This window comes from Panthera tigris, chromosome B4 (assembly GCF_018350195.1).
Source record: "Panthera tigris isolate Pti1 chromosome B4, P.tigris_Pti1_mat1.1, whole genome shotgun sequence".
Taxonomy (NCBI): Eukaryota; Metazoa; Chordata; class Mammalia; order Carnivora; family Felidae; genus Panthera; species Panthera tigris.
The window spans coordinates 81,514,162-81,534,928 of NC_056666.1; the positions used below are offsets into that span (position 1 = coordinate 81,514,162).

Sequence of the window (20,767 nt, forward strand, 5' to 3'; positions counted from 1 at the left end):
GACTCAGCAAAGAAGTCAGAGGTTTTGTCCTCAAATATTGTTTAATAAATAGATAAAATCCACTAGATTGATGCAGCACACTAAGGTCAGAGGAGAGGGGAAACTAGGGAGAGAAGAACCCCTGAGTCGGCAACACAACCTCCTCCCCAACCCTCTGGGTTTAAGGCACTTTCAGGGGGACAGGTCCTTGGGGTCCTATTAAGGTGAATGGGAGAAGGAGGGATTAGGGTCCCCTCTCCCACTTTTGCATCAGGACCTCACTGCCCTTCTCCCCCGACCCCCACAACCCCATTCTTGATCTGCCCTCATCTCACAGTGTTCTAAGGGGAAGTGTGTTCTAAGGGGAAGTTTTTGGGAGGTGCTCCTTGTAGGGGGTGGGGGGAGACATCTACGCCCCTGAGGAAACAGATCCTGTCACATCCTGATGGGACTCCAGCAACCCACTCTACCCTCTTCATCCCAAGGAGCCATATCTGGGGAAAGGGTGGAGGGGACCCACAGGCCAGGCTGGGACGGAAGCAGCTAGGCGGTGCCTGACACGGGATGCCCCTCTGAGCCTGGCTCAGGGTGCCCATCCGCAGCCAGGATGGGGTGTGCATCGGGGCCCTCCCGCCGGGGGCTGCCCCAGTTGTTCCTCAGGATGGTGCCCGTCTTCTCCTCTTTGAACTGCTGTCGGTCTTCCCGCGGGATCTTCACCGCGTGGTACTGGGGCACGGTGGCCTCGGGGTACCGTGCCCGCTTGAAGAATCCCATCTGTAAGGACACCAGGCCCAATGTGAGGAGTGTGCAGGGCTGAGGTCCCTGGAGCAGATATCAGCACAGCACAGAGCCTTGCCTCCACCATCACTGGGACAGAAAGTACCAACTACGGCTGAAAGGGGTTGCGTTGGACAGCATCCAGTGCAGTGCGCGGCCCCTGCAGGTGCCATAATCAATGCGGGGTCCCCAGGTCCTCACTCACAGAAAGAGAAAGACCAGGAGGGGCCAAGGGTGCAGGACCAAGGACATATCCCTTGGCTCCTGGAAGAGGGAGTTGAAGATGGAACGTCAGGACCGCTGACCCCACCCAAACTTTTTAAGAGACCCAATAGCATGCCCCAGGACATAAACGAGATCTGAGGCAAAACATCGCTCCCTAGACCCCTGCGTACTTGGAATGACTCCTCTCGAGCCTCAGATGCACACAGCCCGAGTTCTCAAATGGCATCTTCCTCAGGGCAGGGCCCTCTCATCCATGAATATGGTGGCCTAGCCCCTTCCTACATCGTGAACATGCTGGCCCTTACACACGAAAGTGGAAATGTGTTCCTTGCACACTCACACTCAGGACTGCCTGAGACTCCTACATGCTCCAACTGCACGGCATGTCCTTGCACGTTTGTCTCTGCACGCCCATGCCCACAGAAAAGCCATGCACGAACCTTCCTGCACTCCCACATGCTCATACGCTGGGAGCCCACCCACCCCTCCGCGCATGCCTCAGGCTATGTATACTCACCTTATAATCTCACCCTTATGATAACCACCCACCCCAGTTCCTAGAACTCACACCACCCTCATGCAATCTCAGTTCTTCACCCTGCACATTCTTGGTCCCCTGAATGCCGGGGGCTCTACTCACAGTTACACACACATACACACACACACACACACACGTGCACACACACACACACACGCGCGCGCACACGCACACACATGCGCACACACAATTACCCCGCAGTCCCTGGGCCCCCAGCTTCCACGGCCGAGGGCTGCACAGCCAGACGGGCCCGGTGATAGTTGGTGGGAAAAGACGAGCTCTGGCTGCTCCGATGGAAGAAGCCACACTGGGATGTCAAGGGGGGGCGGGGGGGGGGAAGGGAGCAAAAGAGGTGGAGGATGGGAAGACTCAAGAAGGATGGAGGCCCTTATCTCTGCTCTGTCCCCCTCCCATGAAAGCAGGGAGCAGGGAGTCTGGTGCCAGTTTCATGAAGGTATCCATCTCCCCTAAGACTGGCCAGGCTCCCAACAGTGTAGATGCTAATCCAGAGGCTTGGTCCACTGATGACTCACATTTGCCCAACAGTGTGCTTGGTCAGCAACTGGTCCAGGGAAGACTAGGGCCAGTCCCCCATGGGGCCCCAAGAACATGCATGGTTCCCCAGAGCCCCATTGTGGCACGTGGTTCAGGGTATGACCACTGATGGTGGATGTGATTCCGTGTACTGACATGTGCATGTGCATGCTTTTACATGGAACCCCAGACACAAATGTGATTCCATCTATACTATGTACAAAGACAGTTCCAGGTAGAGCCTGGTACGTGGAGGCTCCGAGCTCAGTCCTGGAGGTAGTCCCTGGAGTTAAGTGTCACCGCTGTGCCTTCTGTGTCACAGTTCCCTTCTCGGCCTTACCTGCCAGGCTCCAGTGAGATCAGACCACACTTCCCTGCCTCTATGACTTTGCCTCCCTTGATCCCACCCACCTCATCCCCCACATCCACATCCTACAACCGCACCTTCTTCTAAGCCAACTGCTCTCGAGCTCTCTCACCTCTGAACTCCCACTGCACTGTCTTGCCTTAGCGCCTTCTGCCTTGTCCTTAACTACAAGGCTCACCTCCCCCACTAGACTGACTCTCAAATCCTTGAGGCCGAGATCTGCATCTGACTTCTCTCTGAGATGTCCAAAGCCTGAGAGAGTCCCTGGGACATACAAGTGTTGAGCGCAGGCTGGCTGAACAAATGAGAGTGTGGCTGGGAAGGAGAACCACAGCATGAAAGGCCACCTGCCTGGCAGGGAAGACCCCTGGCCCCACCCCCCCGAGCCTCACCTTCCACATGAGCAGCACCAGCAGCGCCAGCACCAGAAGCCCGGCCAGTACAGCCAGGAGGATGACCCACCAGGGGACTCCTTCTGCCACCACAGCCACAGGGTCCAGGTAAACCATCACTGGGATCTGGGGAATGAGGGGTTAAGAGAATAAGGGCTGGCACAAAGGGAAAGAAGAGCGTCCTCACCCCAACATCCCCAGGCCTGCAGCTCACCACTGTGGAGGCGTCTCTGAGCAGCAAGTTCTTGATAGAGGACTTCACAGTGATGTTCGCTCGCACAATCACTTCCAGGGACTTCACAGCTGAGTACTCCTAAGGGAGCAGGGAAGGACAGCCTCCTCCTGAATGCCCCATGCCCCCCATCTCCCCTCCCCCCCAGCTCCTGAATTTGTAAATGGAAGGGTCCCCAACCCAGAGGGTTATTTCTGTCTGTCTTGGGTTAAGAGTGTGCTGTATTTCGGGAGAAGGCAGAAGCAGCGGTGAGTCCCAGACAGACTACTGGGGAAGAAGACACCAGTCCGGCACCCCCACAGGGCTCTTACCTCCAAGAAGGTGCTGTTCCAGAGGCGGCCCCAGACGTGCAGCACAGCAGCTCGGTCAAAGCTATATAGAGGGCAGCTGAACACCACACAGTTGGCAGTGCCCCGGACACAGTCCTAGGGACAAGGACAGGCAGGGCTCTGAGCCACTTGGCCCCAGCCCTCTGAGCATATGGAGGGCCCAACACCCTCACATATGTGTTCACACAGACACAGAGTCTGCCCAGAGCCTTCACTCCACCCCTCCATGAGCTCCCACACCTTGGACCCCCTTTTCCCCTTGTTCCTCACTCATGTCTCTCCCATTTTCCTTACCCGACCTCAAACTCACCTTCTCCAGGAAGTCTTTCCAAACTAACCCCATGGTCCAAAAGAGCAGCCTACCCCAAACCTGCTCTATCTGGCCTTGAAATACGTGGATAGCAGGGAGGGGGTCTCTTACTTGACATCAGCAGCAGAGTAACTTCCCCAATGAATGCTTATGTTATATAACAATGGCTCCCTTTACTGAGCACCACTTACCTGCAAGGTACTTATTAAAGCTTCACAACTGTCCTGCAAGGTGCATATTATTATCATCCCCATTTTCCAAACTAGGGAATTAAAGTTCAAAGAGGCCAGGTGCAGGACTCCTGGCTGGCTCAGTCAGTGGAGCATGCAACTCTCGATCTCGGGGTCATGAGTTCAAGCCCCATTTTGGGTATAGAAATTACTTTTAAAAAAAAAGAGGGGGGTACCTGCGTGGCTCAGTCCGTGGAGCATGCAACTCTTGATCTCAGGGTTGTGGGTTTGAGCCTCACACTGAGCTTGGATATTACTTAAAAATAAAATCTTGGGGTGCCTGGGTGGCTCAGTCGGTTGAGCGACCAACTTCAGCTCAGGTCATGATCTCACGGTTTGTGAGTTTAAGTCCCGCATCGGGCTCTGTGCTCACAGCTCAGAGCCTGGAGCCTGCTTCTGATTCTGTGTCTCCCTCTCTCTCTGCCCTTCCCCCACTCATGCTCTGTCTCTCTCTGTCTCAGAAAGAAATAAACATTAAAATAATAATAATAAAAATAAAATCTTAAAAAAAAAAAAAAAAAAGGCCTGGTGACCTGCCTCAAGTTGCACAGTTAGCAAAGCTGGTAAGTGGTGGGACAGATATTTGAACCCAGGTCCATGGTGGGCAAAGCCACATGCCTACACTAAGCCCAAACCCACAGACGGAGGAGGAGGCTGTCCCAGGAGCTGCTGTGGGACAGGGGACTTAAGCCCTGCTCCTTCCAGGTCAGACCTAAGTTCACTTGGCCCAATCCCACCTGATGATCCAATTGCCTAAAATTTGTGTTATAGTCACCACACTTCATGTACAGAAGAATGGCTTTGAAAGCATTCGAATTCTTTGCATGGTCTTTTATTTTGCCACTTTTGAGCAATTCAAGAATCCTTGATCGGTTTGTCTAAAAGCAATTTTAAAGTCTTTAAGTTTATTTCTTTACTTTGAGAAAGGGTGCGGGGAGAGAGAGACAGAGAGAGAGAATAGGGGAGAGGCAGAGAAAGAGAAAGAGAGAATCCCAAGCAGGCCTGATGTGGGGCTCAAACCCGTGAACCGTAAGATCATGACCTGAGGCAAAATCAATGACACTTAATCAACTGAGCCTCCCAGGCGCCCCCCTCTAAAAGCAATCTTAAGCAAAAGAATAGATTTCAAGTTCTTATTAAAAAGGGAGGCCTTTCAAGGGAAATTAGTCATGTAGAAAAAGCAGGACAACACACGTAACAGGGAGTCTGCTGTTTTTCAAGTTCGGACTACCCGCACGTGCCTTCATCTTGCCTCCTGCCATGCTCCTGCTATGCTCTAGTGGAGCAGGGAGGCTGAGGGCCCCCACAAGAAACAGGTGCTCTGGTGGAGCTCCCTCCCAGACAGATGACACCAGAGCTGGCCCAACTGTTTAAGATCCCCCTGCAAACTATCTCTTTGACTCCTTCTACTGCCCACTCCTCCATAGCTGGGATTTACCTCCTTGCAACCAGGCCATAGTCTGCCCCCACCACCACCCCCCCAGTCTGCCCCTCCACACTCTCACTGCCAGCACCATCCTACAAGGGTCGAGCACAGAGCGCGTGCTCATCGGCTCAATATATCTACTTAAAGAACCAAACTATGTAAAACAAGGAATTGATTGTGCGGCTAACTGGCTGCAGGTCAAGTGCCCTGCTCTGGACTGAGTACTTGGTGGCCATAGGGGACCTGTAATGTCAGCAGCTGTGACGTAACCTGTCTTGTCAACTCTGTCCAAGTGTCTGGCCATCACATCTTTCAACAGGCCAGCCTCTCAGACAGCCACCCCCTAAAGCTCCATGTCCCCCAGCATCCCGTCACAGCACCAACACCCCTGCCCTTCATTCCCACTGTACCATGTCTGCCCTGCCCTCACCAGGGTGATGTTTTTCTTCTTCTCGGCAGAGGACACTGGCCACCAGGATGTGCTGGGCTCTGGCTGCTCAGGATGTTCCTGCTGCTCCGGCTGCTCCAGCTCCCTCCGCCTCCTATCCCTGCTGTCCACGTCCTGGATGCAGGGAGTGGAGGCAGTGAGCATCCCTCCAAGCAGCAATCCTGAGGTGGGCTCTCCTCCCCCACTGCCTTCCTCCTGGCCCTCCCTCTGGCTTCCCAACCCCACGACATCCCCAAAGTCTAACCACCCCCACCCTGTTTCAGTGGCCCCGACCACCCTGCTTAAGCCTCACCAGTTGGAGGATGTTGGGCCTCGGGGAACAGAGCCCCTTCTGCCCAGGCCCTTGCCCGCCCTCCAGCTCCACCCGCATGGGGTACAGCAGCCACTTTCCGTTGGCAATCTCATGGGGCCACATGATGTTGAGGAAGGCAGAGCCCAGGGTGTTAAGCGACTGGCCTTGGTTGGAGACCTGTGGGCACAAATAAATATGAAGGGAGGGAGCTTGGTTTTTGAACAGGCCCTAAATCTGCAGAGATAGAGGAGACAAGGGCTGAGGGGAAGGCCTCAGGAAGCAGAATTTCAACAAAGACTTGGGATCCTAGACCCCACCAAGCATCATTCTCTGCCCACTCCAAACCAGGAAGACCTGGAGATGTCACTGCAAGGGTGGGAGGCCCCAGTCAAGCAAGGGCAGAGTTCTAAGGAGAAACATCATCCCTCCCCCTCTGTCCCCATCCCCCAGCTGATGGCCCTGGCAGAAAAGCTTCCCTGGACCCTCATGGCCTACCCAGACCAGTAGGTGAGATGTCCATACAGACATGACCAGAAAATGGTCAACTGAGGCCCCAACACAAACACCTGCCCACAACCAAGGTCCAGGAGCAAGGGGAGGCCCTGAACTTGCCGAACCATCATGCCGCCATAGGGTAGAAGAACCACAGCTCTTGGGACATGTCTCAGCCTCTCTACGTGCCAAAAAAGGAGGGGCCTTACCAGGACACTCACCGTGACCTCATACTTGACCTTGCTGCCTATATCCCGCTCAGACCGCATGGCGCTCTCGCCCCGCACCACACCAGAGAAGAAGAGCTGCTGGGGAATGGCCACCCTGGCGCAGAAGGGTCAAAACGGGGGCTGAGGAAGCCTGGGGCCTGGCTGATTGGAGGGTCAGTAGGCAGAGCCCGGGCCAGGGCTCGGGAGTAGCAATGCGTCCCCCCTTCCAGCAGATATGCCCATTTGGTCGGAGCTTACCCCGTGATGGACAGCGGCAGCTCAATGAAGACACGTGCTCGGGCAGAGACCGGATGAAGCTCCTGCTCACTGATCCTGGCATATGAGCAGGAGCAGGCATGGGCAGGGGGCACAGGCACCACCCCAAGGGCTCAGATGAAGACAGCAGAGCCCCACCCAGGTGGACATCAACCAAGCTGCCCCCACCCTCACCACACCCTGGCCCCACCAGGCTTACGTGGCCAACAGCAGCTCCACTTCCAGCTCTGTGGTCTCAATAGTGATCCCTGAGGTGCTAAGGATGAGGTAGAAGGTGACCTAGACCAAGAGTGGAGAAAGATTAGGGTCAGGGAAGGCTAAGGGCGGGAGAAGGGGTCTGGTCTTAGACGGGCACTCCAACAGAGATAAGGGCTGACATGCTCACCTGGGCACCTCTCTTCATGGGGTTCCCCAGCTCACACTCGACATGGGAGGCATTCTCGTTGGACAGGCAGAGCGGCTTCTCCTGCAGTGGGGAGGGAAGGAGAGGTTAGTTTGGGTTACTGGAGCCCCCAAGACCCCACCCCCACCCCACTGCAGGTCCTCACCGCAGAGTCCAGGGCTCGGACTCCTGAGTAGTGCAGGGAGGCAGGGAGGGTGACCAGAAGCTGGGCTTCATGAGCATCATCCCCATCAGCCTGGGGCTGGGCTGGATCCGAGGGCAGGTTGGTGACCGTCAGCTCCAGGCCAATGACTGGCTGCCCACTCAGGGCAAACAGGGCTGTTGTCCCATCTGTATCCCTGGAGGTCAGATCCCATTCACTCTAAATCTGAACACCTCCCTCTGCCTCTCCCACTCCTGCCTCCTCCTCACCCAGTGCACGCTGCCTGCTTCTACCCCCTGAGTCTCTCCTCCCACCAGCTCCCTCACATTGGCCTCCACACCAGTCCAAACCTCAGGTCTTCCCACACTCCAGAGAATCAGACTAGGAGTCAGGAGACCTCCCTTCCGGTCCGAGCTCCCTTGCTTACCCACCTGGGGGAAGTGACTTAACCTCTCAAGGCCCCCGTTCTCTATCTATAAAGGGACTAATAATAATTCCTACCTCACCAGGTTGGGAAGACTAAACAGTGAGCTGTATGTACTTTATATTATCATATACATTCACATACATATACTATCATATATCGTGAAGGCTTGTTATTCTTCGCCAGGAGAGCCCCTATGGCCCCATCACTGATCCTCATCTTCTGAATTATCACAGATCCTCCCCAGCCTCGGCCTGGCCCTCCTGAGGGGGCTTCCTTCTCTTCCTTGAATTCTCGCCTTCCCACCCCACCTGACCCCTCACTCCTCCTCACATGGGCAGAGGTTGGAACTCCGTGTCGCTGACCCGGGCACAGAAGCGAGCATGAACCAGCTGCAGGTTGCTCTGACAGATCTTGTCTTCACCACAACCTTGTTTCAGGAAGTGGATCTAAGGAGAGATTTGAGGAGAGGGTGATTCGTAGGTGTGAGGCAGGGGATGAATGTGTCACTAAGGCATACAGTGGGGTAGAGTATCACAAGATTAAGCAACCTGGGTTCAACTCTCAGATCTGCTGCTTACTAGCTGTGTGATATTGAGCTGGTCACTGACCACCCTGTGCTGTGTCCTTTTCAGTAAAACAAGCATGTGATGATGACAAGGTAGAGGCCAGCAGGTAAGTCCACAGCAAGGCCACATTTCCCTAGCCTCCCTTGCATGTAACTGAGTTCCAGATTTAGAACATGAAGAGAAGTGAAGAGCATCCCTTCCAGACTGGCCAGGAGGGCCATACAAGGAGCTTCATGTTCTTCCTTCCAGGTGATAAGGAGGGAGGCTACCTAAGGACCTTGGAGGCCACATCTGAAGATGGCAGATCCCTATGAGCCCAGGCCCCTGAATGAATGCATGGGATGGAGGATTAGTGTCCCCTCTGACTAGGAACACATGATCACTTGGGCCATTTTCCATTTGGGGGTCTACTTGTCACAGCACCTAGAGATATGAGGAACTGCTGAGGTAGCACATAAAAGAGTTTTGAAAGCTACAAATGCAGGTCACTGGGAGGGACAATGATCACTGCTTCTCCTAGCCCCTTCTCCTGAGCTAAACCAGAACCCATGGCTCACCTCTGCCCTCTGGGTGCTGGGCTGGTGGGCATTGAGGATGGGGGCCACTGGGGGCAGACCCTGGCCAGGAGCCTGTCGCCGGAGCCGTGGGGTCTGGAGACTGTAGGACAGGGTCACCACAATGGCCCGAAGCTTGTCTTTGACATTCTCCTGGGAAGAGGAAAGATGGACAAGGATACAATCTTCAGGCCCCAACCAGATCTAGGACAGATTTTGAAACCTGGCAAGAAGATTAGGGAGGTGAAGGAGAGAGGTGGAGACCGGAGCTAAGGGGAGGGAAAGCGACTGGGATGGAAAAGGGAGGAGCCCAGAATCTAGGGTTTTGAGGACCATGTGTGACAGGGGAACCTGCCATCTCCATCTCCAGGGAGGACAGAACTTGTACTCTGGACATAGAAGGCGGAAGACACAAGAAGGCAGCTGGCGAGGAGAAGGTCAGCCTATAAGGGAGGCTTCCCAAAAGTGGAGATCAGAAAATGAGGTGTAAGCATGTTTGGGAAGAAGCTAAGAGGAATCAACAAAAAGAGACCATGCAATGACAATGACTCTCAGAGGCCAAGGGGTCAGTGTCCACCTGTAGCTGGAACATGGTGTCTCCACAGACTCGGTCATGCTGGTGCTTCAGCCACACGGTGCCTGAGGCCTGGTGCTTGGGGTCATCTGGGCCACGGCTCAGGAAGGTCACACGGGGGACCTGGCCCCGGAGCCTTCGGTCTGTGTCCCCATCTAACACATAATCCAGGGCTATGGCGTGTGGGGAGAGGAGGGGAGCCAGTGAGCTGGAGAACTGCTCTAATCTGACCCTATCTCTGAGATGCCTTTCTCTCCACCTCAGAGTGACCCACCCTGAAACCCAAAGGGTGGAAAATGGGAGGAGAACCTCACTCACCCACAATAGGGCTGTAGCTGTTGGGGGTTGCAATGTAGCTGAAACAGACCCGCAAGTCCACACTGTGGGGGCAAGGGTAGCTCCTGAGCCAGGCAAGACCGATGGGCCAACACCTCACTCCTGTCGCAGCCCCAGTCCCCAGCCCCACACAGGGCAGAGGAAGAAAAGGGGAAAATGGACCCTGAATTTTCCCTGCCTCCCCTTGGATCCCACCTCACCAGACTGAGTGGCCAGCAGCACAGTTAGGCTGTTCTAGATCAATGGCTCGGGGAGCAATGAAGACCTCATGCGACACATGAAGGACGGGTCTGGCCCTGTGGAATGAGGAGTTGAGAGCACAAGAAACATGAGACTATGAGGCAGGGAAAGAGAAGAGCTGGCCTTAAGGAGGAAGAGGCAAAAGCAGAGGAGGGGGCTGATCACCTGAAGAGCACAGCAGTGTCAGCCAAGGAGCCAACCAGTAGGTCTGGGTAATGATTCCCATCCACATCCAGGCCACCGGACAAGGAGTAGCCAAAGCTCTTTATGCCCACGGCCTCACCCTCCAGCACCTGCAGGACCAGACCATCAGCTCCCCACCAGCGTCACCCCCAGCCTGCCCCCTGCCCTCTGCTGTTGTGCCTCCTTTATTTCCCCCACACCCATTACCCCCACACCTCATCCCAACGACCCCCTCTTACCTGGGAAGGTTTGATGACAACCCCCAGGCTGCTCCCATGGTAGATAAAGACTTTCCCATCCCCATCAAAGGGAGCCCCCACAGCGATATCTGTGGGTGTGGGAGAAAGGTAATCAGACTGGGGCAGGGCGGGAAGATGGGGTCCAGGCCCCAACTTTCCCTCAGTCACTCAGTTCCATATAATATGCTTTCTATTTTATTGAGAGGCTACTAAGTCCCAGGCACCTTACACACATCATCTTTAAGCCTCTTAGCTACTCTCTGCAGATATGACTATCAGAAATGTTACTTGCCCAATGTCCCAAAGCTGGTAAAATGATAAAGCTCAGATGTGAGCCCAGGTTGCTTCTCTCTCAGAGCCCTCAGAAGGCCTCCCCCTTGACCTCTGAGGCACTTCCCCATCCCTGCTCCTGCCCCCTCCCACCCCTGAGGCTTTCCAGTTCCCAATCACACCTGCAAAGCCATCTTGGTTGAGGTCCCCCAAGACAGCCAGGCTGATCCCGAACATGGAGTCAGGAGAGCCACAGAGCCGGAGAGGGGAGACCCCAGCCCAGTGACCCCCCTGGTTCATGTACACATACACGGCACCCCCCAGCTCTTCTTGGCGCTCAAAGAAGTAGGGGGCACCCACTACCAGGTCTGCCCAGCTATGGAGAGAGGGAAATAGTCAGTGTGGCTCCCTCCCCAGCCAGGGGAGTCAGACAGATGCCAGAGGCCCCTGAGACCTCCTAGACCCAGCCTCCCCCAGGCTGCACTCCCCTGTGCCCACTCTTACCCATCATTATTGAGATCGGCCACAGCCAGTGAGTAGCCAAAGCCGGAGGTCAGGCGCTCCCCAGACAGCATAACTTCGGGCACCAGGCGACTGGCACTGTCTTTGCGCAGAATGACCACAGCACCCTTGTGGTTGGCACGGGGGGCCCCTGCCACAAAGCTCAGCTCTTCTGCACGCACCAGACCCTTCCCCGAGTCGATGGAGAAACCTGGGTGGGGCGGCTTACCAGTGAGCACTCCCCAAAAGATTTAGGAGCCAGGGTGTGTCCAAGCTCCCCCCACTTTGCCCCCTCCTCACAGGTCCAGAGCCAAAAGGTAGAGGTGCCCTCCAAGTTATCAGCACGACAGCTGGACTGCTCTACCTCCCCCTCCAGAGCCCTGGAAGCCCTCCCACACCCAGAGGCTGGAGTTTGGCACAAGAAGTGAGATGAGATCAGCCTTGGGGACTGGGGAGGAAAGACAAAGGCAATGACTAGGAAGGCCAGCCAGCTGGGCAGGAGCTGAGCAGGGCACCACGCGTAAAGTTCCCAGGAACGTCTCCCCTCTGCACACCCAGGTGGCCCCAGTCCCATCCAATGCACCTTCTTTGCCCCCACTCCCAACGCACTCACAGGGAGAGGAAGTCTTCATGTGGACAGAGGGGAGCCAAAGGGGAGTGGGAAAGAACTTGGTTCACCCAAACATCTCCCAGGCCTCGTTTCCTCCCCCTCTGCAGAGGGATGCAGTTGAGACAAGGAGAGGGACTTACCAACAAGGCTAGGACTTTCTCAGGCATGTGCCCACCGTCCACCCTTCAGAGAAAGTCCCACTAAAGCTCCACCCTCCTTCTTTCCCAGTACGGTCTCAGCCCACCTGGTTCTTCCTCCATGGAGACCCCAGGTCACATCCCCCTAGGCCATCCCCCTGGGGGCATCTTCTCAGGCCTGGTCACGGCGCCCAGCTCTTCTCTGAAATTTGGGCCCAACATGGATTTCCCTGGGTGTATGTTGGTGAGGGCAGGGCAGGAGAGGAGGGGAGGCCAGGCCAAGCCCCCAGGGCCCAGGGAAGCTTACAAACCTAAGTAGCTATTCAGGGCCAAGTCTCCGGCTGGTCCTGGGAGCCGGTCAGCGGGGTCCAAAGTTTTATACACCAGCTGGTCAGGGTCTGAGCTATCAATGTTGGTCACAAAGAGCAACCCTGCGGGGGGGCAGGTAGGGGGAGACACCAGGGAAGGGACATCCAGAGGAGGGGCCACAGAGTGGGGAGACAGAGTCAGACATAAAGGCAAGAAGAAGGAGGCACAAGAGGAAGAGGTGGAGAAAGAATATGAGAGAGACAAAGAGGCCAGAGAGATAAGAATCAGAGACAGAAAGAGAGAGAGAGACAGGGTGAAAGCCAGAGACAAAGACACAGAAGGATGGGAGCATGGAGAGGGATGACAAGAGAGAGGAGCAGAGGGTTAGAGAAGCTCTGGGCCAGGGAGGGGTCCCTACCAAAGTAGCTGTTGGCAGGGACCGGGATGAGGCGGGGGTCCTGCTCCTTCTCACCCCCCGCCTCGTAGGGCCCGTCGTCCAGGTGCGCCAGGTCCGCCGAGCCCTGCACACAGAGCTCCACCCTGGCGGTGCCTGCAAGGACAGACCCATTAGTGCTCCGGGGCAGGGAGCTAGGAGCACCTCTCAGGTCAGATGCCAGTTAGACAGGCACACGGGGACGCCCCTGGTCTCCCGTGCAGCCCTGTCTCTACCCCGTCCCCAGCCCAAGCTTCCTGGCCCCACAGACTTGCTGTTCCACTCACCAAGTGTCAGCTCGGCCAGCGGCAGCGTGCGGACACGGGGATGGGGGTGATGAGGTTGGGGAGTGAGCAGGCCCAGCCGTGCACGTGGGGGTTCATGCCAGCATGGTGAGGAACACTCGGCCATTCGAAGGACAGGAGACGTCCCCATCTGTGTGTGTGCTGGCACGATGGGGGTGGGAGATGTGCCAGTGCCCCAGGGCTACGTGGTGGTGAATGTGTGGGTATGCTCGGCCACGTGCTGCTCCCAATCCCATTTCTGAGGTAAGAGGCCATTTTGGTTCCCTTCTCCCCTCCCCAAGCAGTGACTCACCCTTCCAGTTATAGGTTCCCGGGGCCCCAAAGAGGAGGTAGTGGCTGTCAGGGGAGAAGGCGGCAGCTGTGCCCTGCTGGCAGAACCCAAATTGTTCATGGCCTTGGGGGCGACCCTCACAGAACTTCCATTCCCCGCCATCCAATTCATCACGGACGGCCAGGTCTTGGCTTAGCACAAAGCAACGACCGATCACATCCCTGGTCTCCAGGATCTGGTCTACTCGCTGCCGTGCCTCATACCGGTGTGCACAGGTCTGTGGGAGGAAGGGATGTGGGGTCATCCACTGTGTGGGCCAATGACCCATGAGAGCCACGCAGCCCGCATGCAGACGTGTGGCAGGCACGGTTTCGTGAGCACACACACATGCACACAGACACACACATCATGTGAGCACCGCCACTCAGCTCAGTGGTAGGCAATATATACGTAACTATCCCACTTGTGCCCACTCGCTTGTCCCAGAAGGGAAAAAGCCTTGTTCCACATTCTGCCCGGGCACCCGCAGGTACGACTAAGCCAGCACACAGCACTCTGCCTCTTTGACCATGCCATATGTGCCTGTCCCCAGCACACCAAGCTGGTCCTGTCTCTACACTTTTGTAAGTGCCACCACTTTGCAAAGAACTTCCTCCCCTCTCTGCTCCTGACACGTTGCTCATTCTGGAAAGGTTGCCTAAGATCTCTGCCACCTGCAGGAGTCTTTTCTGTCCACTCTCCTTTGGACTTTCACACAGTGACCGTACCCCTCACTTAACATTAACCATATTCTGCCCCACAGGGGCTTAATTGTGCATCTGTGTGTCAGTGATGATACAGAGAGAAACACGCAAAGAAAAAGAGAGAAGGAGCGTCTCCAGAACTATGTGGTAGGCTCTTTGTGCCGTGGACCAGGCTTTTCCTTGTCTTTACGTTTCCTCTCTTAGTAGCTAGCACAACACCTGATGCTTAAAACGTTCTCAGTAAGAGTTTGACAAATGGATAGATAGATAGATAGATAGATAGATAGCTGGCTTTAAATTATAAGACCAGGGACCAGGGTACCTGGGTGGCTCAGTCAGTTGAGCATCCAACTCTTGATCTGGGCTCAAATCATGATCTCAGGGTCATGGGTTTGAGCCCTGAGTTGGCCTACTTAAGATTCTCTCTCTTTCTCTCCCTGTGCCCCTCTCCCCGGCTCACACTCACTCTCTCTCTCTCTAAAAATAAAAATAAAATAAAATAAAAATAAGGACAGAGACCATGTCTTATACCTTTTTTCTATCTCCCTGAGGTCCTGGGAATTAGGCCATCATACTACATGCCAGCCTGTGTTCTATAAACACACCTGTGCACATGCACACCATATACACACTCACACACCCCACCCTTGCATACGGTCACAAGGAGTGATACTCACGACAATCTTGCCTCCAGGCCCCTGGCTCCGAACACTGACTCCCAACCACTGGTTCTCCTTGCTTTCTTTCTGCACATCAGCTGGAGGCAGGACACTGGGAATAAGGAGAGGGAAGAGGAGGCCAAGTCCTCTCCTCCCCTTCATGCGCTGCACCCCCTCCCCGCCCCTACAGGGACCACACCTCCACGGTCGATGTCCACTCTGTAGCAGTCGGTCTCTTCCAGGCTCAGGGGACAAGCGAAGAGGCCTCCAGTGCGATTCGCCTGCTGCCCAGGCAGAGCCAGGGCCTGCGGAGCACCCACCAGCAGCCTGCACAACGGGACAGGAGCAGGAGTTAGCAGACAGAACGTTGTGCCTCCCCAGGGCTGCCCAGGCCCGACCCCTCAGAACCAAGCCGAGTGTGGAGAACTAAGGAGTAGGGCCAGAAGTCAGTTTCCCCAAGTCTGGCGAGGACAAATTAATATACTTGGCCATGCAATCATCACATTACACACGCACATTCTATCTGGATGAGGGGCCACATGCACTGTAGATACACACACGTGCGCATGTGCCAAACAAAGCAGCCTGGCCAGCGCTGCTAGTTTGAAAGAACCGCCTGTTCCCAGCACCTGTTCCTGGCCAGGCCTTCCCTACCCACTTCCTGGCCCCATCCCCAAGCTCTACCCTCCTCCCCAAACCCAGTCCCGTTAGAACCCTCCCAGAAATGCCAAGAATGCTGAGAGCAGAAGCAACAGGAGCCCACACTGGTACCACAGGGTGGCCCAGGGAGCAGCCTCAGAGGCCAAGCAAGAGGCTAGATATGGGCCTGTTCCCCCACGCTTCATCCAGGGCCCACCAAAGACCCCACCCCACCCCCAGCAACCCTGCCAACCCCAGATTCCATCAGTCAGCTGGCCTGGAGGTAGGGGCCAGTTTCTCCTCTGTCTCCAATCCTACCCCCATTTTCTGCCCCTGTCCTGAATCCCCTTCCCCATTGTTCCTCCTCCTCCCCACACCCATGATTTTCCCCATTCCTCTCACCCTCCCTGCCCCCACCCTGTCCTCTCTCCTACCTCCCCCTCAGACGCTTTCCCAGCTACAACTTTCTTGGCAGGACAATTTTCCATGATCACAGCCAAGGTTTTTTCCCCAGGGGAGGACTGTGCTGGGAATGAAGGCTGCCTGGGTCCCCTGGGGCTGAACCCCAGGCCAGGAGTGAAGGAAGGGGTAAGGTGAGGTGACTGGCACCCAGCTGACTACAAGGATCTCTCTTCACAGAAGGAGAGACTCAAAAGTGGAAGCAGGGAAACCTCGAGGCCTCTCTCCCACATTCTTCCTCCATTTCCCTTGCTGGGGATGAGGCCCAAAGTGGTGTCGGGCAATATTGCAGACAGGCATCTATGGGGCACTGTGCCAGTCCTGAGGGGGAAGGGAGGGCACAGAGCCACACTCCCTTCCCACAGCTTTAGTCTCTTAGCAGCTGTCATCCCGCGTCAGAGCCAGTGTCCAGAGTGAGGAGGGGGCAGGGAGTGGCAAGGAAGACAGCGTGCATTCGGCATTCATCAACAGCTACGTATTGAGAACTTAGCATCTGCCAAGCCTTGTGTCAGGCACTGGTGAGACAAGGAAGTAGTATTTCTTCAGCACCTACTATGGGCAAGGCCTTAGGCTAGATGCCAAGGATATGAGGAACGAACGTTTGTCACCCTCTACCTAGGCTGTAGACATCAGGCTGGGCAAGTTACATGCATTCTCTCTTTTAAGCGTCACAGCAATCCTATATGAGGGTTCCTTTCTCGTCTTTCAGAGGAGGAAACTCACTCACATACATTAAGTAGGATGCTGGAATTCAAATCCACATCTGCCTAACTCCAAAACCCATGCCTTTTCCACCATAGCCAATGATGGGCCATCTCCAGAACACTGAGACCACTCCAGAGAAAGAACAGGAGGAAGGGGAGGGGAGGGTACCCTGCACAAAAAAGGAAATGACACGGCCAACCTTCCAACAAGTCTGCAGTACCCCCCGCCCCATCACCAAACTCAGAGATGGCCATGTCTTGGAGGACTGGGGCTATCTTACTCATCTCTGCGCTTGCCCCATAGGAGGCATGTGGATGCATTTGTTGAACGCACACGTTGTATGGACTCACAGAGACACCCAGTGCCTCAGCTGGTCAACACATAGCTAAGAACCAGAAGAAGCTAATATCAGTGTTTAGTGTTCACATCTCCCCTAGAGGTCTAAGTGGGGAGGAGGATGGAGGGAAGAGGTCCATATGGAAGAAAGAGGCTTGTGCACATACATACGGCCAGCCTCACTCTCAGTGGAGAACAGACCAGCCCACCCAACCTGGGAACAAGAGTTCCCACACACAGCCTCTCTAGTCCCTCCACCTCTGCCCTAGCCACACCCTTTTCTGGCTTCATCCCACAGTCCCCGGCCACCCCAGGTCTCTGGACACTGACTCCCAACCACTGGTTCTCAGCCACAGCTGTACCCATTGCAGACAAAAGCAAGAACACCTTGGCAGCTGGGGGCAGAGGGATTCCCCAGGAGCCTGGCCAAGTAGAAGCAAAGGAGTAGCCCACTACCACCACACCTCTCAATTCTGCACACACTCCAGGGCTCTGACCCAAGGCCTGCCCTCTCTGACTCTCTCAAACTGGGTGGCCCTCTGGGGGGGAGGGGGGGTGCTTGGCCCAAAAGTTGACTCAACCGGGTGATCTGGCCAAGCCTTTGGATCCAGGTTTGCAGTAAGGCACTAAAGCTATTCTCTAGCTCTGTGGATCATGATACAGGAATAACAGTAACAGGAATAACACTTTCACAGCATTCCCTGTGGACTTTGCGCTATTCTAAGGGTTTTATACATACTAAGAACTCTTAATCCCCACAAAAACTCTATCTGGTAGTCCTACTGTTGAACTCCACTTTACAGCTGAAAGATATAAATGAGGCTGAAACCACAGAGCCAAGAAGGTTAGACTTCAAAGTCTCATCCAGGGGCAAGACTGAAAGACATCACAATGGGTGAAGCCTTTCAATCAGTGGGTGCTGGTGAAGGCAAACTGAAACTCAAAAGCTAGGGACTGAGCAAGGTGCCTGGTCCCTCACATGCCACCAGGCAGCAGAGCACCCCTTGCTGGAACCAAAGCAGGGTTAGACAGTCAGGCTCCTCTGGGAGTGCCCCCAGTTTGGCTCTGGGAGACAGAGTCAAGGGGCCACCTTCAGAGAGGAGGGGGAAATGACAAGAGACCAAGCTATTAAAAATAACTTAGAATTTGCCTGGAAATAGCTCAGAGAGTTCAGCATGTCCTAAAAAGGCCTCCAGTCCTGGAACTCTGGCAGATGGGGGAAGAAGGGAGGGAGAGACAAGATGAGGTAGGAAGCAGATAGAAGGCTGAAGAGATGAAGTCAGTTGCTTTCTATCTCTCCCAAAGGGTGGGGGACCACTGACCATGCTCCCTGATGACAGGGATAATGGAAGAAGATTAGAGCTAGCCCCTCCTTCCCAAGCTGGGGAAGAGAAATGAGCTCCTGTCCCTACCCTCTGCCCCCAAGCAAACACTATCCAGGAGAAGACAATCCCAATGGACAGCATTGATCCCAGTAATGGACACTTAGTGTGGCTTAGGCTCTGGCCTAGGAAAGAAAAGCCCCCTGGCAGGAGGGGGTGGGAAGCTTTCTTCCTCTTGTCTCTCTTCTTAAAATCATACATGCAGCTGGAGCCAATAGGATATGAAACATGATGGACATAGGCCCCACACATATGTGTCCATCTCCCAATGAGTCCTGAACTGAATAGGAAATAACTAGAAGTGTACTCTGCCCCTCACTCCTCCCTGCCTTCCCCCACTACTGGGATTCCTAGACCTGGAAATTTCCTGAGGAGGAGGAAGGGGAGCACGAGCCTGGCCAGCATCCTTCTTGAGTCTCTGTCGCTGTTGCTGTTGCTGCTGCTGCTGCTGCTGCTGCTACAACTTTTGGGGGTTCTGTTTTCTGCTCCATAATCAAACCACCTAGTACAGGCTGCCCTGTACCCTCCCAGGTCCTCTCCCAGCCTCATATTCTTGAGCCACAGAAATAAATGGCAGGTCTCCCCTGGTCTCCAGTGTCCTGCTGTCTTAATTCCATCCCATGGCAATGTTCTCACAGGAACTTATGTCTGGAGTCTAACCCTCCATCCTTCCCAGGGTGTCTTCAACCTCTCTGCCCTTTCCCTCTCCTCCTGCCCTAAGCAAAGACAAGACGTTCAGTCCCTCTTCCTGAGGAAATTGAGCCCTCTGACGGAGGGGAGTCACAGACCCTGGGACTGGAGCAAGGATGCAAGTTGGGGGGAAAACAAAAGGAGATCGTTGCCTGCCAAGACAAGAACCTCTCTCTCCCAACTCATCCCCAAAGCAAGACCCTCGGGGTCTCAGAGCCTGAGGGTACGCCTCCAGACCCAAGACAGATGAGGCAAGGTTGGAGTGTGGGGTATCTGTGGACAGCCTGAGTCGTCGTGGGGTTGGAAGACAGAGATGGGATGGGGGTTGGGGGAAATCTGTGGCTCGGGCACGGGGATTCTGGGCGGGTGCGGTGACTCACCAGCTCTGGGGTCGGGGCTGCAACTGCCGGTGCAGAGCCACAGAGAAGCCGAAGAGGCTACCCGGCTCGCCCTCCTTGCGCAGGGCGCCCATCACGTCCAGATTGAAGGCGACAGCCCCCGGGCAGAGCAGGCCGGCCAGCAGGGAGCCAAGAAGGTAACAAATCCCGGGGGAGCCCCGAGGACCACGGCCCGGAGTCCCGGCCATGCGGCGAACCTTGCGCGCGCTTCCCACGAGCGCAGGAAAACTCGCTCCCGCCCCAAGCTCCAGGTCTCCCACGGCGAGCCTCTGGTCTCGCGTCTCGCAGATCTTTCAGGGGTCTCGCAATCTCTCGCCTCGCCCCCCTCTCCCGCCGCCCCGCCGCCCCGCCGCCCCGCCGCCCCAGCACCCCTCCAGGGCAACTGCAGCGGCCGCAGCCCAAGGGTAAGCCAGAGCTCCCGCCTCCGCTCCCAGGGGCGCCGCCCCGCACCCCGGCTCCGCCCTCGGCCCCGCCCCTCGCCCGCGCGGCAGGTGGAGGCTTCGCTGCGCCGCAAAGGGATGCCCGGGCTGGCGACTCCGGGTAGGAAAGGGCCTGGCTCGGCTGGATCCCCACCCCAGCTTCGGCCCCGCCCCAGCCTGCGCGCTCCTGCCCTTCCCCCACTCCAGCCCAAACCCGCGAGTGGTGCGGGCGGCGCCTGGGAATGGGGGGGAAGAGAAGTACAGATAGAAAGGGACCGAAAAAGAGAAAGGAACGTATGAGATGAGAAGTGCGTGACGCAGTCTGGGAAGAGAGATGCAGACGGAGAGATGAAAGGGGAGGGTCCTGTGTGGTCCTTTGGTGCTCCTTTCTCTCCAAGGTCAAGTAGAGCGCCTCATTGCTTTTTGAATCACGCCGCTTCCAGCCCCATGCCATCCCACACCCCACCCCCACCCCCCAGAAACGCCCAGCAATGACAACGGCTACGCTAGCCACGACGTCAGCATTCAGGGAGACTGAGGAAAAGATAGAGGAAAGAGGAGAGAGAGAAACTCAGCAGGTCTGGAGAGGAGAGCAAAAGAAGCAGGTAGAAAGAAAACAGAAAGAGAAAAGAGATGGAGAAAGAAGGGCAAGAGTTTGACTAATAAAGGCGGGGGGGGGGGGCGCTTGGCCGGCTCTGTCCATAGAGCATGAGACTCTTGATCTCCCAGTCTGAGTTGGAGCCCCACCTTGGGCAGGAAGATTACAAGAGAGAAAGAAAGA

The 20,767-nt window shown here is 55.6% G+C and overlaps 1 protein-coding gene across 4 annotated transcripts; it reads right to left on the bottom strand.

The window, feature by feature from the left end:
- Window positions 1-124: 124 nt before the first annotated feature.
- On the bottom strand, window positions 125-19,886 carry ITGA7 (integrin subunit alpha 7). Of its 4 annotated transcripts, XM_007081455.2 has the most exons (26): window positions 19,550-19,886; window positions 15,158-15,285; window positions 14,977-15,056; window positions 13,578-13,833; window positions 12,966-13,097; window positions 12,550-12,669; window positions 11,495-11,702; window positions 11,173-11,366; window positions 10,721-10,809; window positions 10,464-10,591; window positions 10,259-10,354; window positions 10,041-10,102; window positions 9,726-9,895; window positions 9,152-9,301; window positions 8,359-8,474; window positions 7,605-7,797; window positions 7,442-7,522; window positions 7,256-7,335; window positions 7,039-7,113; window positions 6,793-6,895; window positions 6,080-6,256; window positions 5,770-5,901; window positions 3,356-3,469; window positions 3,027-3,125; window positions 2,813-2,938; window positions 125-753 (listed from the first exon to the last, which is right to left on the bottom strand). In XM_007081455.2, the coding sequence occupies exons 1-26, from the start codon at window positions 19,753-19,755 to the stop codon at window positions 523-525; spliced, it is 3,546 nt and encodes a 1,181-aa protein (XP_007081517.2). In that variant the 5' UTR covers window positions 19,756-19,886; the 3' UTR covers window positions 125-522. The 4 variants fall into 4 exon arrangements, with proteins under 4 accessions (XP_007081517.2, XP_007081521.2, XP_007081520.2 ...); XM_007081459.2 differs by lacking the exon at window positions 12,966-13,097; XM_007081458.2 differs by lacking the exon at window positions 12,550-12,669.
- Between the last annotated feature and the right edge of the window lie 881 nt (window positions 19,887-20,767).